At 36.3% G+C, this 25,916-nt stretch overlaps 1 protein-coding gene and 1 long non-coding RNA gene across 4 annotated transcripts in view; one reads left to right on the top strand and one right to left on the bottom strand.

Annotated features, from left to right (window-relative positions):
* Nucleotides 1-18,121, bottom strand: part of LOC306640814 — a 162,246-nt gene extending 144,125 nt beyond the window's left edge. For both annotated transcript variants that reach the window (XR_013757922.1, XR_013757923.1), the window contains exon 1: nucleotides 17,701-18,121. This is a non-coding gene — a long non-coding RNA (uncharacterized lncRNA). The remainder of the gene's footprint in view (nucleotides 1-17,700) is intronic.
* A 537-nt stretch (nucleotides 18,122-18,658) lies between these two features.
* Nucleotides 18,659-25,916, top strand: part of ZFPM2 (zinc finger protein, FOG family member 2) — a 417,497-nt gene continuing 410,239 nt past the window's right edge. The window contains exon 1 of one of the 2 annotated variants that reach the window (XM_079105159.1): nucleotides 18,659-19,201. In XM_079105159.1, coding sequence (XP_078961285.1) covers nucleotides 19,162-19,201 — 40 coding nt within the window. In that variant the 5' untranslated portion in view covers nucleotides 18,659-19,161. The remainder of the gene's footprint in view (nucleotides 19,202-25,916) is intronic. The other variant, XM_079105158.1, reaches the window with a different exon arrangement.

Here is a 25,916-nt window from a genome sequence, read left to right on the forward strand (position 1 = left end):
CAGTTCCATGTAGCTGATAACCATACTAGAGTTATTTCCTAAAAATAATATTTAAAGTTTTTGTACATGGCTACTTTCTTGGCCCATGGCTCTCCCTGCTCAACTTTATGCTGGCAATCACTGGGTTCCCTGTACAGTTAGGATCATGCCTCATCCTTACTCTGAGCTTTGTTCTGCATCACTTTATTCAATTGGAACCTTTTGTATTATGCCTTGCTACTGAGTCCTTGCAGTTCAAGTTCTACAAGTAGTTAAGTTTTCCAACACTGAAAGAACTGGCATTCTCAGTTCTCTTTCAAGTTGCTTGTAAGCTAATTCTTCTCTGAACTTATTTCTTCTTTATTATAATTGTGAATTGCAGCTAATAATAGGCAACAGGGATAGGGCTGGGAAGCACTTCAACATTTAACTAGAGATGAAAAGTAGGTATGCAGACTTCCTTCTAAGAGTGGGCAATGGTTTCTAGAAAATATGTTGCTGTACATTCAGCCTAACTAGCGGTTTCTTCATCACATGCCATCTATTCCCAAAGCTATATTTATATTTTTGGATTTTGTTGGAATAACAATGCACTTCAAGATAATGATTTCTGTAGTAGTATAAATAACATTGATTCCTTTAGACCATTCCAAAACCTTTAGTGACTTTAATAAAATATACTTAACATTAATTATTAATACTTAATTATATAATAAAATTATTCTTTCCACAAGAGAAATCTTTCCTTCATTCCCCATCCATCCCATGGGGTCAGGACTGATCAAAGCAGAGAATAGGATATGGTAAGTGCCTCAAAACAACAACAAAAACACTAGTCATTATTATTACAGTACTGCTACTATTACTACTAGAGTCACAGAGTTACATGCCCAAACAACAGACAGAAGGTATTTCTTGGGCAAGGAACAAAACAATATTTTTTAAACTGTATTAAAAGAGAGATTCACAGCAGGCTAGTTTGCTAGAGTTTTTTAATGTGGTACTGCAAATTGGGTGGCTTAAATTATAGCAATTTATTGTCTCACAGTTCTGGAGGGTAGAAATGCAAGACATGGCACTGGGAGGCTTGGTTCCTTCTGGGGGTTGTGAGGAAGAATCTGTCCCATGCTTTTCTGCTAGCTTCTCATGTTTTGTTGGAAGTCTTTGGTATTTTTTGACTTGTAAAAGCATTATCCTAACTCTGCCTTCATCTTTACATGGTCTTCTTCCTCTGTGCATGTCTGTCTCCACATTTCTCCTCCTCAAAACAACACTAGCTAGGAACCATGGGGCACAGCTAAAACTCCATCTCAGAAAACTAAGGCAGGAAGATTAAAAGTTTGAGACCAGCTAGATGCTTGCCTAGCATTTGTGATACTGGTTCAGTCTCCAGTATCACAAACACACACATACACACATGCATGCACATGTACACATAAAGGATACCAGTCATTTTAGATTAGCTCATATCCTAATGATCTCATTTTAAGTTGATTAACTTTATAAAGAGCCTATCTCCAAACAAGGTGACCTTTGAAAGTAGTTGGGGTTAAGATTTCAATATATGATTTGATGAAAATGCAATTCAACCCATAACACACAATACCTTTATAAAGAATATGCTCATTAAAGTGTCTCTTACCTAAGTTACTTATTTACATGTTGGAGAACAATTCTTATCAATATTTTCTCTTACAGAATCTCAGAACTTACATTAGACATCAAATGTCTATTCCTTACTCTTTATTGGGCAAAATTATGCTTAAATTAAGTTATAGTGAATTGTTGTATTGCTCTGTGCTCAAAGAATCCTTCTGTTGCTTCCTGTTTCCCTGAGTTTAAGAGACCATCTATATGTTGTACATTATAATAAATGATTCCTATGACAGAAAAAAAGACAAACGTGAGCCAAGTACAACTTTAAAATGGTTGTCTTACTAATATGTCATAATGAGTCTAACTACTGTGTGTAATTATAATGCACCAATAATTCTTTTTCCAAAAGGTTGTCTTCTTTCTGTGTTTTACCTATGTAAAAACTTTTGTTTCACCTAAAGCTCTCTATTGGGAAATCATTTCACATTGTTAAAAAGAAGTCTTATTCTAAATAAATATTTTGAAAGAATAAGAATCAGCAAAATCATTAAAATACTTATTTAATTAAAATCAATATTGTCATCATTTTCAGTGTTTATTGATATTTTGTTCTGTTATTTACTAGAGTGTGGTGAACCTTCTTTATTGTTTACCATGTGGTGAACTATAAACCTGTAGCTCTGCTACAGAAAAATGAATGCATGTGTTAGGTCACAGATATTGCCAAATAAATATCTTGTAATCAGATAGTTTCATGGAAACTATAGAAGCACACCCATGTGGAAATAATAGTTGTGGATAAAGGTTGAGAGATACAGGTTTGTTTGTTTTTGCTCTAAACTACCCACTTGATTTTGTTTACTCTGACTAAAGTGTCATTATGAAGAAAAGCAAAAGCAGTGTTGGCCTGAGGCCAAATATCTGCATAGTCAAAATTTAACACAGCTCCCTTTAGCTCAGCTTTCTGTACTTCTCATCTTTTGATCATCTTCTTTCCCTGGAGCACGGTTATTAAATATTGTCATCTTGTTTATGGCTGCAACATGTCTTTGTATTGCCAGCCTTTCAAAGATGGGATAGTATATTATAAATACTCAGAAAGTATACTTGGTTGAATAAATGAATGAATGAAGTCAATAAATGAATTATAATGTGCCTAATTTTGTAGCTCAATCAGCACTTCCTTCTCCTTTATGATGAAAACTACAAATTAATTTCCCTTTCCTTATTTTTCACTCCTTTAAGTGTTTCCATTTCAACAAGTTATAAAACATAAAATTATAATTACAATAATTAACATAGTATAAATGACTGGCTCTCACAGAGTAATCCACTTTTACTTTAAGTAAATTATATCTTGTAGCATTTTAGTCAAGGTGGTTAGATACAATTAGACTGTCACCAGGTCTAATCATTCAAGGAACTAAGCTGATCCTGAAAAGAATGGCCAGGCACATAGTAGATATGCACTATAGGTTTATTTACTGATGATGAGAGAAGATGAAAATTCACATCCTGGGATGGTACCTTATAAATGAAAGTCTGGGATTTGTTATATTTCACTGGAAAGGGGATTTCTCCCTTGTCATTGAAAAAAAAAAAAAGAAATTCTTCAATTTTCTCTGATGGTGTCATTTAAGTAACACATGTTGATAATTTAGGTTTTGATCAAAGAAAGTGATCAGTGGGAAGTATCTTCCTGTTCTAGTCATCAACAGTGGACAGTTTCCTGTCAGTCTGGGAAAACAGAGGAACAGGATGTTGTGTGCCAACGTGACAGAGTAGATTTTTTTTTTTTTTAAACAGGAAAAGGGGTCTTAAAAGTTAAGTAAATAAAAACTGGTTTTAGAAAATGGCTGAAACAAAAACTATTATTGGTCATTTCTATTTAACTCTTGGTCATCCAAATGTTATATTGCCAGGGGGATAGTTAAGTGAGATTTTATAGTCATATAAATAGAAATATCTAGTTATGAACTAAATTTCTTTTTAATCTTCAATAGTTTGAAACCTCCTTCTGCCAAATATTCAAATATGCATCTATCTATATTTTGGAAATCCGGAGGCACTGCTCAACACTGGATTATATATGGCTGCATTTCCTACAATTGCCAAAAACATGATAAAAGGTCAAAATCTCTGAATCCAGACATCTGGGTTGGGAATTCTCAATGAGATTCATTCCAAAGGCATGAACTACTTTTGTCTTTCCTCATATAGAGTTCTCCAACGTATTTGAAAAGCAAAGGTAATAAGGAAAATACATTTCAACATTTGACAAACTGTCAACATTATCAAGAATATTTTAAAGGTCTTCCTAGTGGAGTAAGCATCACACAAATCAAATATTTACACAAAGTTCCTGCTCTTTAGATAGTCACAGTCTAAGATACGCTTCTTAAAACTAACATTTAGAATTACAGACATACCAAATTTAGAACTTGAAAGAAATGAATGAGTACTAATGTGAAAAAAAAGCTAAGTGATCAATAAAATCTCCCAAGTGGGGGAGTTCAAACTAGAATTGTTGTTTTCTGATTATCTGTTTGGTCCACTGTCCACTTGTTTGAGATTTCTTAACTGTCCATTATTATAAGAGCTTGAACGATATAAGGAAGTCTATCGAGTTTCTCATCAAGCAGCATGTGATTAGAATTCCAGCTTCTCCAGCTACTGTGGGAGCTTAAGAATTGCACTCTTCTATTTAGAACCTTAATTCCATCACTAGGAAAATTCCTCTCTGTACAGATGTGTGTAGGACCAAAGGCCCTGCTAATAAACAAAACTACCACAGTTAGTATTCATTTCCTTTGAGAGACAGCAGTGCAGACCTGGTCTCTGGTGGGTTCCATCCAAGTATAGTCTTAAAAGAAGACTTAAAAGTGTAGTCTTAAAAGAGCCTCTGAGAACTGGGTATCATTTGTAAAAACTAGTTTGTCAGTGACAGTTTCAAAGTGCTTTACAGCCCTCAAAGCCACTATGATACTGCACCTAGTCAACATATATATTAAGCCCCGTGTATTAGGAGGAATGAAACCGGTGAGGGACAAGGGTGAAAAATACAAATATTTGCTCTCTTACATTTTAAAATGCTGTTGGTTTTCTTCCAAAGCCACAGCAACCCACTCGAGAGGGTTTTCATTTGTTTTGTCTGTTGGTTATAATATTAAGAGTCGATGCTTGTCTTTGGTATCAGCCAAAAAGGAAAGGAAAAAAAAATAGGTAAAAGGTATAAGAAAACGAGTGGAAATATTTTAGTTTAAAACACTTTTAAGTTCAAAACTTCTTAATTCTGTGTTGCTTTATCATTACTGACAGTGATTTGTTGAGAATGTACATGGTAATTCAGTAACTGTGAGACTACTTTCACATCTCTACATATATTTTTAAAAATCAAAATCAGGGTTCACAAACTTGCAGCCTATAGTCTGATTGGGCCTACAGGTCTACCTTCTTTGGATAGTACAATACTTTATTTTATTTGCATTTAAATGCCTTTACCAAGGATATACTCTTCCTGTCTCCATAGCACTCACCTATCTCTATATCTGACAGATGGATATTCTTCTTCTTCTTTCTTCTTCCTTCTCCTCCTCCCCTCCTCCTCATCCTTCTTCCCCTCCTGCTTCTCCTTCTTCTGACATTATTACGTAAGTCCTAAAATTATTGAAATCTGCAGTCCCCAGAAGACATGTTATTGCTATTTCTCCTTCCTCCAGAGAAACAAATACAATGATGGAAAAGGCATAAACATTAATGGCAAGGAAGGTGGTAGGAAGCCATTCAAATTACTTTTATGTATGTATTAAGCAATATATAAAATGTGGAAGAAGAACAGAAATATAATGCAGTATAAAGCAGAGTAAGAACATAGACCCAAAAGCTAAGATTTTGAAAGGCAAAAAGAAAGTACAACCTTGTCTAGAAAGTTCCTTGAGTAGGAGTTAAGATTGCCTTTGACTGAATGTATCAGAAATCCAAAAACCATGGCTTAACAAACAGGTATTTCCTCCTCCCCCACTAAGTGGGAATTGCAGTTGGTTCAGGGTTATAGACTGCAAAGTAAATCTATCAGAGTTGGCCTCCCTATCATTGTTCTTAGGTTTGCAAAAAGGCTTTATTATTCCCAAGAATCATGGTCCATTCCAGATGTGAACACGTGGGAGGTGAAGGAGAAAATGTTTATTCTGGTTTTTTGAGCAAAAACATTTCAGGCTTTTGTGAAGCTTCCTCTGATAGTTTTCTGTTTTGCATCTTATTGGCTTAAACCACATCATATTGACCAAATCTAACAAGAAGGTCATTTCATGGATTAAGCACTAATTTGAACTGAATATCTTGACTATGATTAGGGTTCTGTTCCTACAAAACTAGTGGAGAAAAGACTTGGGGTAACTATTAATAGGTAACATTTAAACAACACTTTCTACATGCCAGGGTTTACATATATAAATTCATTCAAAACAACTGTCCGTAGTACATACCATTATATTTCCATTTTGAATATAAGTAATCTGAAGCACACAAAAAATTAATAAACTGCAAAAAAAACTTTGCACAGCTAAGAGGTAGAAGAGCCAAGATTTGAATCCAGGATAGCCATCTCTAGACACAACGATCATATGACCTTGTGTATGTAACACTGCAAAGAGGTGCAAGATGTGGAATTGGCTGATACAATGAGGTGGAAGTGATGCTTCTGGTTAAACTGAACATCAGTGTGCTGAACTTCACCAGAGAGTAATAATCCTACTCCCTACCCACATTCTCACTCCTCCTCCTCCTCAGCCCATGTGACTCAAGAATGAAAGAAAAAAGGCTTCTTTCTACAGCTTTGGATCAGTTAAGGCACTTTCAACTTTGAGTAACAAAAACTCGAAGAAAAGATCTCAAACAATATGAAATCTTATTGGACAGAAGTCTAGATGCCAAGCCTTGTATGATCAGGCTTCAGCTTTATTTGAATGCAATTCTCTTAATTATGTACTGCTCTGTGGGTTGTCTTTGTTTTAGGGGTAGCTTTCCAGATTGTGAAAAGTGGAAGACAAAGCAAGTAAAGCAATATTTCTACTTTTTTATTTCTAAAAGGAGAAAGAAAAACATGAGTCCCCAGAAATTCTATCTTAGGACAAAAAGAATTCTCTCCAATGCCTCTGGAAGTTCTCCTCTGGTCCAGAATTGGATTTTTTGTCAATTCCTAAACTAATCACTGAAAAGGGGGATGAGATTATATTATAGGATTTGAAATAACTAAAGATCATTCCTATAGTACAGATAGAGCAAATTTTCTTGACTGACAAGTGGTATGTGAGGGAGAGAAGTCAGGTTTATTTTTTTTAACTTCCCACTTATTTTATTTTTTATTTATTATTATTATTTTTTGATTCATTGTACACGAATGGGGTACAGCTTTCATTTCTCTGGTTGTACACGAAGTAGAGTCACACCATTTATGTAATCATACATGTATGTAGGATAATGATGTTTGTCTCATTCTAATATCTTTCCTTCCCCCCAACCCCCTCCCCATCCCTCATTTCCCTCTACACAATTCATCCTTCCTCCATTCTTCCCTGACCTCCTCCCCCTTCCCATTATGTATCAGAGAATATCATGCTAAGTGAAACCAGGCTTCTATTACAGGATGGGGGAGATGTTACTTCTGGGTTGAAATGAACAATGTTTAGTAGGACTTAATTGCAAAATTTCAGACTAGCAATTTAATGAGAAAGTAAAGAATTAATATCAAAGTTTTCTGACTAGAACCAGATTTCTGATCATAATACTGAAAGCCAGAAGACAACAGAGTGATGTTTTTTCAAATTTCTCAAGAGGAAATGTATTTTTAAACCTAGAATTGTATTCCCAGCTCAACTATCAACAGAGGATAAGAACAAAATGAATAAATTTTCTCATACAGAGTTTATGTTTCATTTCTGAGGAAGTTGAGTATATGTACATTTCAGAAAAATGAAAGTGAAAAAAATGAGAAAAGCATAGAATATAAAACATTCTGGAAATAACTGAGGAATCAGCCCATAAGAAAAAAATTTCTAGGATAACTGATGAGCAGCTGACAACAAAAACAATTAGTTGAACAGGTAGGTGAAGAGACACATAAACAAGTTCCTCAAGGATGAGACTGAAATGGACCACATGCCAAAGACAGAATGAGTAAGGGCCTAGGTAATATTAGTGATATGGTAAAGAAAGTGTGTGGTTCATCACAAGAAGAAAAGAAGGCAAATTGGAATGTCATCATCAAATTGTACTCCATATATGCACAATTATAGAGTACCAATAAACAAAGTAAAATTCATCCTTAAAAAGTCCATTTATGTATGATTTATCAAAATGCATAAATGCATTCTATTGTCATGGATAAGTAATTAGAATAAATAAAAAATAATAAAAAAAGGGAAAACAAAGAAAGCAGGAAAAATCTGCTTGAAAAAGTGGTGATTTGATTACAAAGCAAACTAATTTGAATATGATTTTAATCAATCAATGGAATACAAGGAGAGACCACTTAGCCTATATTAGAAAAATTCTTCAATAAATGGAGTAGGTTTGTGTCCATGTCCTCTATTCTGTACCATTGCTCTACCTGTCTATTTTGGTACCAATACCATGCCGTTTTTGTTACTATTGCTTTGTAATAGAGTTGAAGATCTGGTATTGCGATACCCCCTGCTTCGCTCTTTCTAGTGAGGATTGCTTTCGCTATTCTGGGTTTCTTATTCTTCCAGACGAATTTCATAATTGCTTGCTCTATTTCTGTAAGGTACATCATTGGGATTTTAATTGGAATTGCATTGCATCTGTATAGCACTTTTGGTAGTATGGCCATTTTGACAACATTAATTCTGCCTATCCAAGAACATGGGAGATCCTTTCATCTTCTAAGATTTTCTTTAATTTCTTTCTTTAGTGTTCTGTAGTTCTCATTGTAGAGGTCTTTCGCCTCTTTTGTGAGATGGATTCCCAAGTATTTTATTTTTTTCGAGGCTATTATGAATGGGGTAGTTTTCCTAATTTCTCTTTCTGAAGATTAATCACTTATGTATAAAAATGCATTGAATTTATGAGCATTGATCTTGTAACCTGCTACTTTACTGAATTCACTTATGAGTTCTAAGAGTTTTCTGGTGGAATTTCCAGGTTCCTCTAAATATATAATAAATATATAGATTGAGTTCTCTTTTCCAATTTGTATCCCTTTAATTTCTTTGATTTGTCTAATTGTTCTGGCTAGAGTCTCAAGAACGATGTTCAATAGAAGTGGTGAAAGAGGGCATCCCTGCCTTGTTCCAGTTTTTAGGGGGAATGCTTCAGTTTTTCACCATTTAGAATGATATTGGCCATGGGCTTAGCATAGGTGGCTTTTACAATGTTAAGGAATGTTCCCACTACCCCAATTTTTTCTAGTGTTTTGAGCATGAAGGGATGCTGTATTTTATCAAATACTTTTTCTGCATCTATTGAAATAATCATGTGATTCTTAACTTTTAGTCTGTTGATATGGTGAATGACATTTATTGATTTCTGGATGTTGAACCAACCTTGCATCCCTGGGATAAAACCCACTTGATCGTGGTGCACTATCTTTTTAATATATTTTTTATGCGATTTGCTAAAATTTTGTTGAGAATTTTTGCCTCGATGTTTTCTCATACTAGCCAAAGGTGCCAAAAATATGCAATGGAGAAAAGATAGCCTCTTCAACAAATGGTGCTGGGAAAACTGGAAAACCATATGCAACAGAATGAAATTAAACCCCTATCTCTCACCCTGCACAAAACTCAACTCAAAATGGATCAAGGACATCAGAATCAGACCAGAGACCCTGCATCTTATAGAAGAAAAAGTAGGTCCAAACCATCAACTTGTTGGCTTAGGATCAGACTTCCTTAACAGGACTCCCATAGCACAAGAAATAAAAGCAAGAATCAACAACTGGGATAGATTCAAACTAAAAAGCTTTCTCTCAGCAAAGGAAACTATCAGTAATGTGAAGAGAGAGCCTACAGAGTGGGAGAATATCTTTGCCACTCATACTTCAGATAGAGCACTAATTTCCAGAATCTATAAAGAACTCAAAAAAACTCTACACCAAGAATACAAATAATCCAATCAACAAATGGGCTAAGGAAATGAACTGACAATTCACAGAAGAACATGTACAAGCAATCAACAGATATATGAAAAAAGGTTCAACATCTCTAGTAATAAGAGAAATGCAAATCGAAACTACCCTAAGATTTCATCTCACCCCAATTAGAATGGTGATTATCAAGAACACAAGCAACAATAGGTGTTGGCGAGGATGTGGGGAAAAATGTACACTCATACATTGCTGGTGGGGTTGCAAATTAGTGCAGCTACTCTGGAAAGCAGTATGTAGATTCCTCAGGAAGCTTGGAATGGAACCACCATTTGACCCAGCTATCCCACTCCTTGGCCTATACCCAAAGGACTTAAAATCAGCATACTACAGAGATACAGCCACATCAATGTTCATAGCTGCTCAATTCACCATAGCCAGATTGTGGAACCAACCTAGATGCCCTTCAGTTGATGAATGGATAAAGAAACTGTGGCATATATATATATAATGGAATATTACTCTGCCATGAAGAATGATAAAATTATGGCATTTGCAGGCAAATGGATGAAATTGGAGGATATCATGCTATGTGAGATAAGCCAATCTCAAAAAACTGAAGGACGAATGATCTTGCTGATAAGCGGATGAGGACATATAATGGGGGGTAGGAGCCGTTAGCGTTAGGGTTAGGGTTAGGTTTAGGGTTAGGGATAAGGAGGGTGGTAAGAATGGAGGAAGGAAGGACTGTATAGAGGGAAAAGAGGGGTGGGAGGGGTGGGGGGAAGGGAAAAAATAACAGAATGAATCAAACAACATTGCCCTATGTAAATTTATGATTTTTAATTAAAAAAATTAAAAATTAAAAAAAATAGAGTAGGGCTCATATTATGAGACTCAAAAAGAAGGAAATAGGCTTTTAGACAAGTAGTTGGTTGTTCAATGAAGAGTATTTCATAATTATAATAAGATAATTATTGCGTGTTCCTTTTCAACTTGAAGAATTAATGTGCAGACCTAAGATGAAAGAATATATGGCTGCAGAAAAAAAATGTGTTATCAACTTTCACAATATAATGAGAAACTATGGTAAGAAGTAGAAAGAGATAGAAGGGATAAGAAACCTTTAAAAATATAAATCTCTTCATTATAGTGGGCAGAGGTGCTTTCTAAATTCACTGCAACTATAGAATTTCAAGTAGTATTGTATTACGTAAGTGGTTAAATGTGTTTGCCTCTAAGCAATGAGTTCTGAGAAGGAAGAAACTTAATTATATGCTCCCTGTATTAGTTCATTTTCGGTTGCTATAACAAAATACTTAGGGCTAAGTACTTTAAAATATAAAGAGATTTATTTAACTCCTCGTTCTGGAGGTTCAAGAGCATGGTGCTGGCTTCTGCTTGAGTTTGGTGAAGTCCTCATGACAGATGGTACCACAAAGGCAGGAGCATATGTGAAAGCGAAATATCATATGGAAAGATAGGATGAACAGATTGAAACAGGGCCCAGGCTTGCTCTTTCTATAACAATCTACTCTCATGAGAACTAACTAGGGTCTTTTGAGGGCTGCATTAATCCCTTCCAAATGATGACCCAATGACCTAATTACTTTCCACTAGGCCTCACCTTTTAAAGGTTCCACCACCTTAATATCACCACACTGAGGACCATGCATCCAAAATATGAACCTTTGAGACAGATGCTAAGACCACATCCAAATGATGGCATCCCCCTTTTATAACATATGAATATATCACTTTGATAAAATAAAAATATATAATACAATTAATTTTTAGAAATAAAAACAAGGGTATACAGAAGAAAGGTGCTAGGCACAAATTTGTGTAATTGATTCTATGAGTTTTCCTTCACTCCTAGAAATTTTGAAATGGCAGTAAAATTTGTTTTTAAAAAGTAATTTAAACCCAAGATGGAAGGAGGGAGGGAGGGAGAGAGAGAGAAGGGCAGGACATGGAGTAAGGCAGACTAGTAACCCATGAAAGAGGAATACACAGTAATCCAAAAAACTTGGAGTCAATGCAGGAGAAAATTGAGGAAACTCCCAGGATGATTATGAAAAGGAAATTTCAGTCACAGAGAGCAATTAGTTCAGAGTGCAGCAGCAGGATGAGGGCGTCAAGGACATCCCCGTAGGGGAGAAATAACTCCAAACTGGATGTCTTTGAATGTGCTGATATATCTGAATGCATTACACTGGCCAAGAAGTTGGGTGTGAGACAGTAAAAGTGAATAGAAGATTGAGGAAATGAAAAACATAATAATTTATATCAAAGAAACACAGAATAATTGAAAAGAAAATATAATGGAATAAATAAACAAATTTTCAATTTGATTAAAAATTTGGAAAGTGTGTTGGATTTTCATGTTAGATAGTCAACATAGTCAATAAAATGTAAACTAATGAAATTTTTAAACATAGTAAAGCATGTTATCTAGAAATGTGAGGTGAACACTAGAAGAATCAGCTAAAAGAACAGATGATTATAATTCTGAGAACAAGAATCATCATTGGGAAGCAGGGTAGAACGCACTGCTAATTACAGGCCTTGAAAATCAATTTGATCTTTAAATCTATCTACAAGCAGTTGTTTAAGAAAATTAAAATGAATATTTTAAAAGAATCATGTTAATGATGTTTTCCAATTTTCACTACCATATAAACTAAAAAATGATATAATTATCCTTTTCAGTTACTTTTACATCATTTCACCATTAGCATGCCCTAAAATGGCTTTTCATCGTCCTATATGAAAAACTGAATTCACCCTAAATTCATTCCTTCTATGTAATTTTAATATACTTAAGCAAGTAGATAAGAAATAAGTAAAAATAAGCAATCTGATTAAGTCTATACACATAGTGAATATTCTCAAAATCTGTTTAATTTCTTATTTTGCATTTAGGAATTTATGGCAAAAATTACAGATTAGAAAATAAAATTCCCCTCAGAAGTATAAACATCATTCATGCAAATTATAACAACATTCATAAAATTTATATGGAAGGTAATCTGCTAGATGGTTATTCAAATGTGGAAAAGTGAAGTTGAAAGTAAAACCAAACATCTGGGGACAAAATATATGTAATCAGGAGGGTTATGGATGTGCATGTCAAGTGATTATATTGTCTTGAGGAACTCTGACTTTGAAAATACTTTTTCCTTGCGAGTTATAACTGATTGAAGTGAATATTCAAAATCGGCAATTGGTTGTATCTTGATTTATCTATGTTAAAATTGTAGATTTACCCACTTAATGTTAATAAGGTTTGTTTGTTATTTTACAGTTGTACAGGAGAAAATGAAATGTTAATAAAAAGTGCTTTTATATAAACTTTCTAAAGGAAACTAGAAAACATAGGTAGATTGATACTACTAAATGCAGATATTCAGTCAAGTAGACCAAAGTCATAGATGGTTACTTTTTGCTTTAGTTTAGTCTTTTGGTTTGGATGCAACAGGAATCAATTAGTACCTATTTAGGCTAAAAATGACCATAAAAGAAAGGTGGGAAGAAATTTATGCTAAGGAAACATCAATATCTCAGCTAGGACAGAAGTTTGGTATAGCAGTTTCTGTTCTTACCTCAACTTCTCTTAGAACATTTGTGTTGCTTCTTTCTCTCTACTGTCAAACAATCTTGTTTACACTATTCACATGGTAATAACCATGCCACAGTCCCAAAGGTTTTAGTTCTTACTTCAAGCGACCAGTCAGGAAAGGACTGAAACTCTTGATACTAACTCTAATTTCCTAAGAAGAATTTTGGATGGTCATAACAGAACTAGATACTCCCTTTGGTTCGAGCATTCACCATGAGAACCTGGTTTTGTGTTGTACAAACATGGCTGCCTTTTCCTGTACCTGTGATTCTTTGGATGAGGATTGGGCACGGTAAGAGGTCCCCAGATAAGACTGGATAATTCTGAACTCACTTTTTCTTTCAATAATTTCGTTAGGACATTCTGTGTGTCCAGCACTGAGAGTATAAATCTTAAAAAGACAGATATGTTTCTTGCTCTCACAAACTTTACTCTCACAAACTTAACACATTTACCAGGTAAATGTGCTAAGACTGGAAAGAGGCTGGAGAAGACGGGATTTATACATAACTAAATTTTCAGTGCAACAATGCAGCAAGTGATATGGTAGACAAAAAGGTGTTATGAAAACAACTAAAAAGTGGTATCTCACTTTGACTAGGAGGTCAATAATGTCTTCCTGTGAAAAATAACTATGACTACAAAAATACATAAGGGTTAGCCTGGTTCAATAGAAAAAGATAAAATATAGTAGAACTAACTGAGACTTCAACATCTATATAGATACACAGATAATACAGGTGGACCCAAAACAAAGGAATGTTGGAGTGTTGATGGGTGCTTTTAGTTTGGATTCTTCCCAAATCAGACTCTAAGACAAAGTTAAGATTAAAAAGTACTCTATCATGACACTGAATTCTTTTCATAAGCATGGACATTAGCAATTTCTTATTTGCATTCTCCCAGTGCGCCAACCCCGGTAAAACAGTCCCTCTTCCTCAATGGTTTTAGGAAAAATTCCCAGGGTGGACTTGCATAGGAACAATTTAGAACATTGAGTCAATTGCTGTAGAGACAAATGGAATATTTTGATTAGTCAGGCGTTGGGAAAGGCTACACTTGCATCACATGACTAAATAGTGGGTGAGAAGGAGGAGTTCTATAAAAGGTATCATGGCGTTACTGCCAGAATAGGATGCTAGGCAGACAAAATTAACAGATGCTTCTAAAATGTAGGATGCTATTCCTTTAATCTTTATTTTATACTTGGTAAGAAGGTATGCATCACACAAACTTAGGAACAAAATACTGGGTTTTGTTTAATATTTTATCTTATGATTCTCTTCTATCAGAGTAGTAACTTGAACCTAAAGGATGGGTACAAGGAGTAAGAACTTACATTATTCACATTTTAGTTTTCAGTATATCTTAAACATTTACAAATAAAGAGAATAGTGTTTCTTAACCTATATTGGTTCACAGACTTTTTCCATACATTTTCAAAAATCTGGTGAATTCAGTAGACTCACTCCTAAGAAATATATTTGCACATACAAACTTCTTTTAGGAGATAAATGGTCTACATGAAGCTCAAGTTAACCCCCCTGATCTAGATAGAATGAATCTTTTGGAAGTCTTCAATTCCTTTGCAAGTAAACAGATAGTTCTTTTTCCAGTTATAAAGTAGGAATGCCATTTAGATGAATCTGATTTTCATTTTTAAACTGCTGAAATTATAAAGACACACAAATACTAAACACTCTTTTCATGCTGTATTTTTGTTCAATTCAGTGTCACAATCTTAAATCAAAGCAGATAAATTGTACTCAATTTCTGGTGAGGATACAAGGGCAAAATTAAGTCTTTCTGAAGCTTTTGGATATTATTTACTTCCATAATAAAGAAGGCAGTTTGCTGTCTAATAAGATGTGGCCTCTGAGTTTTCTTTATCAATTTGTTGATCCCTTGGAGGAGGAAGAAAAACACATTTTAAAAACAAATCCAAGAGTAAGACATACATGAATGCAATCCATTCACACTGAGAGCACATTTCTGTACTGTGCCAAATAAAGTAAGAATTTTTGTAGAGAAATGTATTCCTTCTACCTTGCCCTCCCTAAATAACACAACATTCAGGAATTAAATATATTTATGCCTGTAGGAAACATTTTAGGGTTTCTCTGTCTTTTCTATAAACAATATTATAAACAACCATAAATAGGTTTAAAAAGCTTAAATGCTAAACTGGTAGGTTTGCCAGATAAAATACAGGATACCCAGTTGAATTTGAATTTCATATAAGCCACAATTATTAATTAGGATAAGTATGTAACAAATAGTGCATGCAAAATACTTATCCTAAAGAATTATTGTTGTTTATTTGAAATTCATGTTTAACTATGCACCTTGTTTATTAATTAGAAAAATATGGCAACCCCATAAGCTTGCAAATAAAATATCAATTTACTCATTTGTAAACAAAAACTTGATTTTGCATATTAAAACAGCTTTGGTATTGGCATTTGATTTCATTGTCAGGTGTATGCTTTTTAGCTAAAAATGACTAAGAATATATGCAATAGTTTCTTATTGAAGTTGTAATTGAATACTTTGAGGTATCTTTTCTATAAACATACCTATTCATTTCTAAACAACTTTATGAAGAAAGCTATACAGAGGTAGACATTCCTTTATTTCAGACTGATTTCAGATCAATTCTTTTTAAACATTTGAAAAAATATGATCAAGAGTTGCATGTTTCCTGCTTTTAAATTAACTAACATTTTTTTATGCGATTTGAAAGGATTTGTTTTTGAAAGCAGAAACTTTTCAAAACAAACCAATGTGTAGACATTAAATCAGTGAGTCTAGAAAATGAATAATTCATTGTTAAGTAAATGAGAAATTATTTTGTGCTGTTACTTATACATTTGCACATTTATAGTTAAACAGTAATTTGCGATACACAGGGTATTAGTTTTGAATTGTGGTTTTCAATATCACAGACACATTTGTTGCTGTGGTTTTGCAATATCATTCCCTGATGCTTTTCTCAATTGTGGTTTTCATAATCATTGTTTGATACTCATGTAGCTGTGGTTTGGAGATGCTATATCCATTTGGACAGAGATAATTGCTTATAGGTTTTGCTGTCTTTATTTTATAACCTTAGTGAGTTAAACTAGAAAAAAGAAAAATTGAACCTTACATATCATCAATATTTTCATTAAAAGTGATGTAAAAATACAAGATGTAACAGTACTCCTTAGTTTATTTCATTCATATTGACTATAATTAATATCTACGTTTGTAATTTAGAAACACGCTATTTCTATTATTGCGTTTTGGTTATTTTAGAATCTTGCCTTAAAATTCCCTGACTTTTGATTCTTTCAGCTTTTAAATTGAATATTTAGTTGAGCTTTATTTGTTTTTCTTTTGCTTTGCATATTTAACCATTTCAAATGCCAACAGAAACACTAACTATTATGTTATTTTAATTCCAATGGGCATTCTTTTTGGGTGACATAAAAAGTCAGCCAGTTCTGTAAAGGATCTTTGAAAACCATAATATACAATACAACGGATTCTAAGATTCTAAGCACACCAATTTAACTGTAATGAATTGAAAATGAAGGAGGTAAAAATCTGTACTTCTCTGTCTGCTTATTCATTCTACAACACAAGCACAAATAACCCTGTTTTTCATGGTACTTAGGACCTTAATTTGTTGGTTCTTCAGGGGAGGGACTTTGTCATTTAGTGCATTTTCTACTACACGGGACCATGTACTATATCCTTACAACCTCATATGGTACTAGTACTAATGATAATGTAATGAAATTCACAATTGGTCTTCGGCTTTGTGTTAAGATTCTCTCAGCCATACCACTCATGAGGCAACTCTTTACACCTTCCAGAAGATGTCCTGATGGGTAATAAATGACACTGATTACAGTGCCTCTTACACACTGAGCATCCTGCATTATGCTCAATAAGCCCATGCTTTATGCTGACCCCCAGACCCTTTTAGAGTAACATTTGGTGGGACTCTCGTTAATGCTAGCCAACCAAAGAAGGAAACAATTTCAGATCAGAATGGACAATTTCACATTCTCCTGGGGGAGAAGTCAGCAGTATCTGGAGGATACAGGCTAACTACAACGGAGTTTATTAGTAAATACTAATTACATAAAGCAGCCAGTTCCACTGCCCTTTGGATAGAAGAAGTTCATTCCAGTCATCGGGGTGAATATCTTTAATAGTTAGTGTATATCAAACTATGAGAAAGTAAGCGAACCTCATACAGCTTCCTTGGCCAAAATAATAACTATGCAAATCATCTCAAAATTTGTTCTTTTGCCTTGCAGTTTCCAACATACCACACACACAATAATTGAATAAGAATGAAACAAAACTTTAGAAACTAAAGAACCATGAAATAGTTATTGGGTCTTACCTGCTTGGGAAATTATGGCAAGATCAAATCTTTTATTAGTCGCTCGGTGCTTCCCTGTGGCAGAAGAACTAAGATAATTAAAGGTCATAGGGCAAGGTGGGACTGCTGAACTTCCACACACTTCCTCAGAAAGTGAGTATTCCTATTGGAGATGAGAGTTCGCTTCCCACCTACAGCTAATCACCTAGCTAACTGATCTTCCTTTTATTGATATGAGAGAAAAATATCTGCCTGTCTCCCAGTTTCGGCATTTTACTATTTAAAATGGAAACTCGAGGTGAGAAAGCACTTTGAAGACGCTGCTCAGCACCCCATCCATGCGGGTCAAGTGGGGGGATGGTCCGTGTCCGCAGCGGTCTCCAGGGAACCCTGAGAGCAATGAAATGGTGTCCTGAGAGCGTGGGCAGACGAGAGGACTTAACTGGCCTCAAGATACACAGTTGGCATTTGTGATCAGCTGGCTCTTGCTGAGGACTTTGCCAGTGGCCTAACCTTCCTGCCAAGAAGCTGGAAGGGCGGGGGACGGGGGTCCGGGGAGGGGGCGGCATAACTGGAAGCGCAAAGTTTATGGAGAGACTGAGATTTCTTTGTGCCCTGCTAGATGGGCGAGGCGTGAGAGAGGAGAGTTGGGGTCCGTCAGAGGAGGCTGTTGGAAGAAGTTGCTGGAAGGGGGGATGGGTGCTCTGGCAGCTGCCCAGCGTTGACGCGGTGACAACTGCAGAAGGTGCCCCCCCCCCCCGTGCTCCAGGCCTCCCCCCCAAACTCCCACCCACCTCCACCCACGCCGCGATCCCCTGCACTCCACCCGACCGAGGCCAGGGCCCGAGTTTGCATCCGGACTGGCTTTGGATGCAGCCAATCCTTCTTTCGCTGATGGAATAGTCTCCCCTCCCCACGGCCTGGCGCGCCCCTCCCTCCCGCGCCTCGCCACCTCCCGCGGCAGAGCAAGAGCTGCGCGGCCCGGACCGGCGGCAGCCGCGCCGGAGTATCTGCCCCGCACGCCGGGCAGAGGGGAAGCGAGCGCGCTCCTCCTCTGGCGCCCTCCGCCCCCTCTCGGCCCTCTCCCCGCTGCACTCTCCTTTCCCTCCCTCTTCTCTCCCTTCTTTTCTTATTTTTCCCTCCTCTCTTCCTCCTTCTCCCTCTCCCTGACCATTCGCTTCTGGATTCCCATTCTCTCCCCCACCCCACCACTCTCCCCCTCTCCCCCTCCCCTCCTCCTTGTCACACTCTCTCTGCCCTCCTCTCGTCTTCTCATTTGCTTGTTCATCTCTAAACGTGGATCCGCCGCTCCCGGAGGAGCCCAGCACCGGATCCCGCGCTCCCGGAGCACCTGGAGTCCGGCGGGCGGCGGCCCGAGCCTGGCCAGCAGCGGCGGCGGCGGCGGGAGCGGCGGGAGCCGAGGGAGCGGCAGCCCGGACCGCGGGCACCGCAGGAGCCCCAGCGGCAGCGGCCGCCGCCGAGATGTCCCGGCGAAAGCAGAGCAAACCCCGGCAGATCAAACGTAAGTTTGCGCGCAGGGCCCGTAGTTGGTGGGATTATTTCTGAGGAGAGGGGAGCGCGCGGCGGGAAGGGGGGAGGGGGTCTCTGGGAAATCCACTTCTCGTCCCCCGGATTTGTCAAACTTTGCCTGAGCAATGGGAGGGACAACTAGACGGTCACAGACAGACAGACGGCCAACCCGAGCGCCGGGCAAGAAGGAGGCTGCGAGGAACAGCCTCTTCTTGCTGGGTTTAGCCTTCGCGCTCCCGGGTTTCTTTCTAACGCCGACCCCCGCACGCTGTGAGTCACCGCCGCTTTATCCTGGAGCCTGACAGGGCAGTCCCACTCTTTTAGGCGCTTATTATTATTGTTGTTGTCATTGTTGTTGCGACGGGGAACCACTCTTAACAACCAGGGTGAGAACTCTCAGAAAAGCGGGTGGAGACCTGGGGGCAAGGGAGGTAACTTCCCCAGGAGGTGGAAAATCGGGGTGTCTGGGACCCGATTCTAGGAGGTGCCAGAGCCACGTTAAACCTGAAGTGAAACAAAAAGTAGGTGTAAAAGTTCGCGCCCTGCAACTGGCAGCTGTGCGCCTCCACCCTGAGGGCGCGGGACTGGTAGCCGGCAGGTCGCACCCGGAACTCCGAGTGGGTCGCGCTGGTGCCGCCGTGACATCCTGCAGAGCAGAGTTCAGTTTGCGTCTGGCCCTGGAGGCGCGCAGAGTCCTAGCTGGGAGGGGCCGCGGTCACTTCCCCCCGCGGAAGCTGAGTTCAAGGCGGCGGGCGCCCAAGAGAGCGCGTGGCCCAGTGCCCCCAGCCTCAGAGGACCTCGGTGGTGCTTTCAGAGCACTGCGGGGCAAGGGACACCTGCTCCAAACACACAAACTCACGGAGACCCACCAGGTCAACTTTCTTAGCTTGAGGAAAAATCCTGCAATAGTGTTTTATAGGCCTGCGACATATCCTCAACGCTTTGGCCGAAAAGAAGAAAAAGCCTTATTTATTTTTTTGGGAGCCGTGTGGTGTGTCCGTTTTTTTTTTTTTGGTGTGTGTTGTTTAGAGTCTGGCAGCTAGTTTAAAACTAATTATCATGTAATTTTGTTGTAGCGCTTTATTAGTACCCCTCCCCCCTTGATTATTAACCACGCTCATCTACTCCACACCCAAATTTCCAAAGTTCCATTCGATGTAGTTTAAAAATAAATCGTATCAATCAACTTGTCCTTGAAATGGGAACCAGGTTTTAAACGGTAACATATATATGTATATATATGTATACATGTATACATGTGTATGTGTGTGTGTGTGTGTGTGTGTGTGTGTATATATATATATTTATTTATTTATAGTCGGACATGACTTTTTAGCTTTTATTTAGTGGATTTGTTTCCTTACACTTAAGTTCCCGGTGTAGGCAACTTGAGTTTAAGTAAGTAGAGAACTTCACTTTTGCTTGAAAACAGTTTTTATCAAATGGCAATACCGTTCTTGAAGACTTTCACTTTTTCAGAGGGATTGTTCATGGTTTCAACTAATTGCCTTATACTTTTTAGAACTAAGTTGACCAGATCCTTCTGTTGAAGTGTTACATTTTCTAGCACAAAACTGCCTATTACAAGATGTGATTATAAACATTATTAAATGCAAATGCTTTTTAGTTCATGGCTGTCATCTAGATTGTTAATAAATAATTAATATTAATTGATTGTATGGCAAAAAGACCATCTGATTTTACTTGGGAATACTTTGTTATCTTCTCAATTAGCTACATTAAATTTTTTTTCTTTCCTTCTATGTCCACCTCATATAATTGAAGATTAAAGCATTGGAACTAATTGCTGATGCTACTCTTGTGTTATAGGTCATAAAACATTTTACTGGCTTATTTGAATGCTGTGATTTATTAACTATCAAAAATGCTTGAAAGTTCTCTTGTTTGAAAGTGAACAAATAATTATATTTATGTATTTGTTCACAGTGATCATCGCCTGCTAATGCACTCATACATATATATTATTAATATACATGCATTTTAGACTTTTATTGGATTCAGGTTGGGGTCACAGTGATAATCTATGCAAATATGGAAACCCTTTCTCCCCCTCCACTGCCAAAGAAAATGAAAAATTAGAGGTCTTTGAATTGTTACATTAGAGCAGGGCTGTCTCATAGCTTTTGGGGAGGAGATATTTAAATGTGGTTTGAACAGCTCTAAAGTCATTTTGGTTGCAATCTATTGACGTTTGTTTCCTTTTGCCTGTCCAGGCATAAGAGTCAAATTTGCAGAGGGAGAAGTTTGTCTTGATACTCCTAGACATTACTATGATAGGTCTCTCCCTCCAATTTTAGTAGTGCAGTAAGTGTACCGTTTCCTATTACAAATAACACTGTTACTTTTGATATTCTGGATCAAATATAGTTTGGAAAATGGCAGAAAGAGATGCTCTTTGAAACAATAACATTTCATATCCCTAATGAAACTACATTTTTAAACTTGGAAACATCCAGGATTTGAAAATAAAGCTTTTGGCACTGCTGATAAAACATACCCAATTTAGAGCAACTATGACAAGCAAAAAGTCAGCTTATACCAGAAACTCTTAAGACAGTCAATTTAAAGGACAAAAAGGTTGTTGGGCACAGTTTTTTTTTCTTTTACTGCATACAGTTCCCTGCTATCTAAAATTGTGATTTATGCAGTATTTTAATATTTTGCTTATTCTTTCCCCTTGGGTGCTCTCCGGGCAGCGATAAAAAGGCGACGCTGAAAGAGCACCATTAATTTGCTATGATGACTGGCCAGATAAGAGGAGATAATGGGAAAGATAAGCGGAGAAGATATACCATCAGAAACCCGATTATTACCATTAAAATTCCAGCCCAGCAATCTGCAGAAGCCTGATAATTCCTTCTCCGTTTCCACCACTTTGGATGATAAGGCAAAAAATAGTCACTCAGTGCTCCTTGATTAGACTGCCTGGATTTCCTGATAATACAGTGATAAATTATGTATTTTGCCCCCATGTTTTGTCCCAAAATTCAGATTTTTTTTCCTATTCCAAGACTATATTTTCTGCCTTCCCCTCAGAAGCTTTTTCTCATAAGCTATTATTGTAATCCTGGTTTGATAAAAAGCCCTGATAGGACGGGAGGTGTTTGGTGTGGGAGCCATATCATGCTATCAGCCCATCTCCCCGCACAGCTGCTCGCTGTTGTTGTTTTTAGCCTTATCACCTCCTGCCAATATGCCAATAAATTGCCCAGATTGTTCTCCATTCTGGGGCTGCACTGCAAAATTTATGACAGAAATGATGATTTTTTTTCTTTTACCAATGCATCTCTTTATGATTAGTAAACGTGTTGTGTGTGCAGTTTTATTGTTATTTTCTTCTTCAAGCTGTTGTCTCTAGTAATGTGTTTACTGCCCTGTCTGTCCCCAACTTGAGTCACACTTAAATATATTGGTTATGGGTTCAGGAAAAGGTGGACATCAGTTTCTTTTTTTTTTTTTTTTTTTTGGCACAGGAGTGTCATTATCTGCTCTCTGATAGCTAATGGAGAGGCTAAAAATAAGGGGGGGAAACTCAAATACTTAATTTTCATAAAAAATTAAGTAAAGGCTCTCTTCTTTATACAACTAAAGTACAGTTTTCATAAAACTTTTAGAAGGCTTGATCTTTTCATACATGTAGTACATAAACGTTCAGTCTAGACCAGCTGCCCAATAATTTGTAGTGAAGAAGAAAGGCTGAATTAGGAGGCAGATTTTTTTTCTGAAAAGTGAAGCAGATATTGGGAATTCGTAGACACATTGAAAGTAAACGGTTCCCTGTTAAGAATAATCTTGTTAAGTAGCTCTATAGAGGGGCTTTTGCATAAGTTGGAATTTGTTCCTGTTGACTAAATTACCTTTTTGTTATTTGAGATGACCTACCAGTTTCAGGCGGTAGGAGTTCCTAGTTACACATTGGCATTTCAATGTTCTGTACTATTTTTTTTAAGGAGGAGGCAATAATAAATGTCTTTAAATATTATTTATAAAATAATGATTGTTTAGAAATGAGAATGTCACATATTAAATTGATTATTTAATATTTGTCATGTGAAACAGGTTGGGTCATTTTTATAACCTTAAAATTATACAAAGATATGAATATGTCTTTTTTTATTTTTCTACTATTAAGGTCTTTTTTAAGTGTTTCTTCTGTTAATATTCAATCCATAATTATTTTGGTTATTATCTTCTGTATTATTATTGACATAATATTTAAAAAAGGGTTATAGGAATGCTACGCACACTTGATATACACTGATCATTCTCATATGCAGTTAGGATATCTTGTTTTTCACCTGCCAAATATTAAGATAGGTTTTTGCTTTGAAACGAATTACTCATTTTTCCTGAATTTGAGGAATCATTAAATCCAATATTAAAATAATCTTTTCTCTTTAGTTTATGACACGTTTTATATTGGAGATTTTACTTCCTACATTTTGGACTGAGAAACACCTTGGAAAACCTATTTTTATACCGGCTACGGAGTAGAAGAATATTTATTCTGTCTAACAGTGTTGTATCAATAAAACAGAAAGACTGGTACCCATTGTTTGTAAGATAACAAAATTAATTTCTTTATTTTCAAATTTGAAAAAATATCAATGCATAGAATTTTTCAGAAAAAAATATAGGAATAATTATTTAGTGGGTTTTAAAATAGACAAATTTTAATTTGGCTAATATTGTAATACCAGTGTTCAAAACTTGAAGAGAATAGAAAAAAGTTTACTTGTAAAAGATCGTTGATCACAAAGTCAGGGTTTTTAAAGTTCAGTAGAGTCAACAATGCAAATATAAGTGAACAAGGATTTTCATCTCTGGTTGCTGGAAAAGAGTTTAGGACTAAATCTTGGTGATGTGACCTGCAATTAATAGAGCAGCTCTTATATTTTCCACTTTTGGTAACTTTCAAAGTAGTTCATTTGTAAAATCATGTAGTCAGAAGAACTGTGATGTCTATTACTCACATTACATTAATTTTCAATGAAAAAGTGGTGTGCATTTTTTATAAATTACAGGTAGCTTAAGAATAATATAATTGCATCTGTTCAATTACAAGTGTAAGCATCTCTGAATTTTGGAAGAGATTTGTCTCTTTGAAGAGAACCGGGTTCATTTTTAAACATCCCCAAAGATTTGTGCCATAAGTCTTTGTCAATTAAAATTTTATTTCCTGAGTTTCTTAAATATAGACTTGCCATATATTATGTAAGTTGGTGCTATTAATTTGTGAAGGAAGGCAATGTAAAAGTAGATGAATTTGCATCTGATTTATGTATACTGTTAATTTAAAATTTTATGTTTAAGGATTTAGTGAAAAGTCTTATGGCTTTGTTTTGGGGTAAATTAAGATATTTGTTGACTGCATCAATTGCCCATCTTATATCTATTATCTATCAATATCCATGCAGTAGTGTGCCTTAATTTAACTTTGTGTCACAGTTAAGGTAACTGCTCTTGTTCATGAGCTATCTAGGGCCTTTCTCATCCATGTCCTTTTTGCTAGTGGAGGATTATAAGAACTCATTTAGCTTTTCCTTCAAATTAAAAATAAAAAGTGAATTGTAGCTCTAGCCATTTGACTACCAGTTATTAGCACTGTCAAAAGTTCTGAGAGGACAAGATTGAGCCTAACATGTGAACTAAAATGAGTTAATTGGAACTAGATATGTGAATTTATAATATTGATGATTTTGTTCTTCCAGACAAAACGGAGGCAAATCAACAATGAACTTGTCATTTACATTTTAATCACATCCTTATTTAAATATATAACTTTTGCTCAAACTGTATTAAATGAGTAAACTTATTTTATTCTGTAATTTATTTTTACATTTCAAGAAAAACCCTTTCCAAGTGAACTTTCCTTCAAAATAACTTAATGTGTACTCAAGTTTTAAATTAAGTGATACTATTTAGAGGAATTTTTTTTTTTATGTTAGGCTCAATTGTGTGAAAAATCTAAAATTAAGTTTATGTGGCAATAAATATTTTTTTCAGGAATAGTTTCCAGAAATGCAATCTTTGTTCACTAAAAACTGTGACTGGATACGTTAACTTTGGAATTCTTCTCCAAGGCATATTCCTTGGATGACTTGTTACTTTCCCAAATTCTAAGGACTAGTAGAACATTTCAGAAAATGTTGCAGATGTTTTTGAAACCCAGTCTAATTCAGCCACTGTGTAAAATTATCAGCTCATTCTCTCACCAGATGAATAGCAGCAAAGTCCGTTACTTCAGTAGCCAGAGAATGTGTTTCCACCATAGATAAAGGAGTAAGTATGTATCACTCAATAAGGTTACATGTTTAAAAGCTAAAATGCAATTAAAATTAATAAACTCAGATATGGCATTATTTGGCATTCTGGAAAGAACTATCTCTTTAAAGGTATTAGCATAAAGATAGCACATTTGTTTATTATGCTTCCAAATCAGCTCCTAGTATCTCTGCCACAGGTAACAATTGACTTTTCAGGCTTCAAGTTAATAGCCTTGTCTCTTGCTTGTAGGGATCAATATTAGTATTAATTAATCACCATTATCATCACTAGGATCTGGTTCTATTTGTTGTTACATCAGCAAAATATCAATATAGAAAGTGGACTCTCTGATCGTCATGGCAACTTCATCTCTTGGGTCAAAGAAAGTTTATCTTATCTGTGCATAGAGAGTGGCAAAC

Source organism: Sciurus vulgaris (genome assembly GCF_902686455.1).
Source record: "Sciurus vulgaris genome assembly, chromosome: 1".
NCBI classification, from domain to species: Eukaryota; Metazoa; Chordata; class Mammalia; order Rodentia; family Sciuridae; genus Sciurus; species Sciurus vulgaris.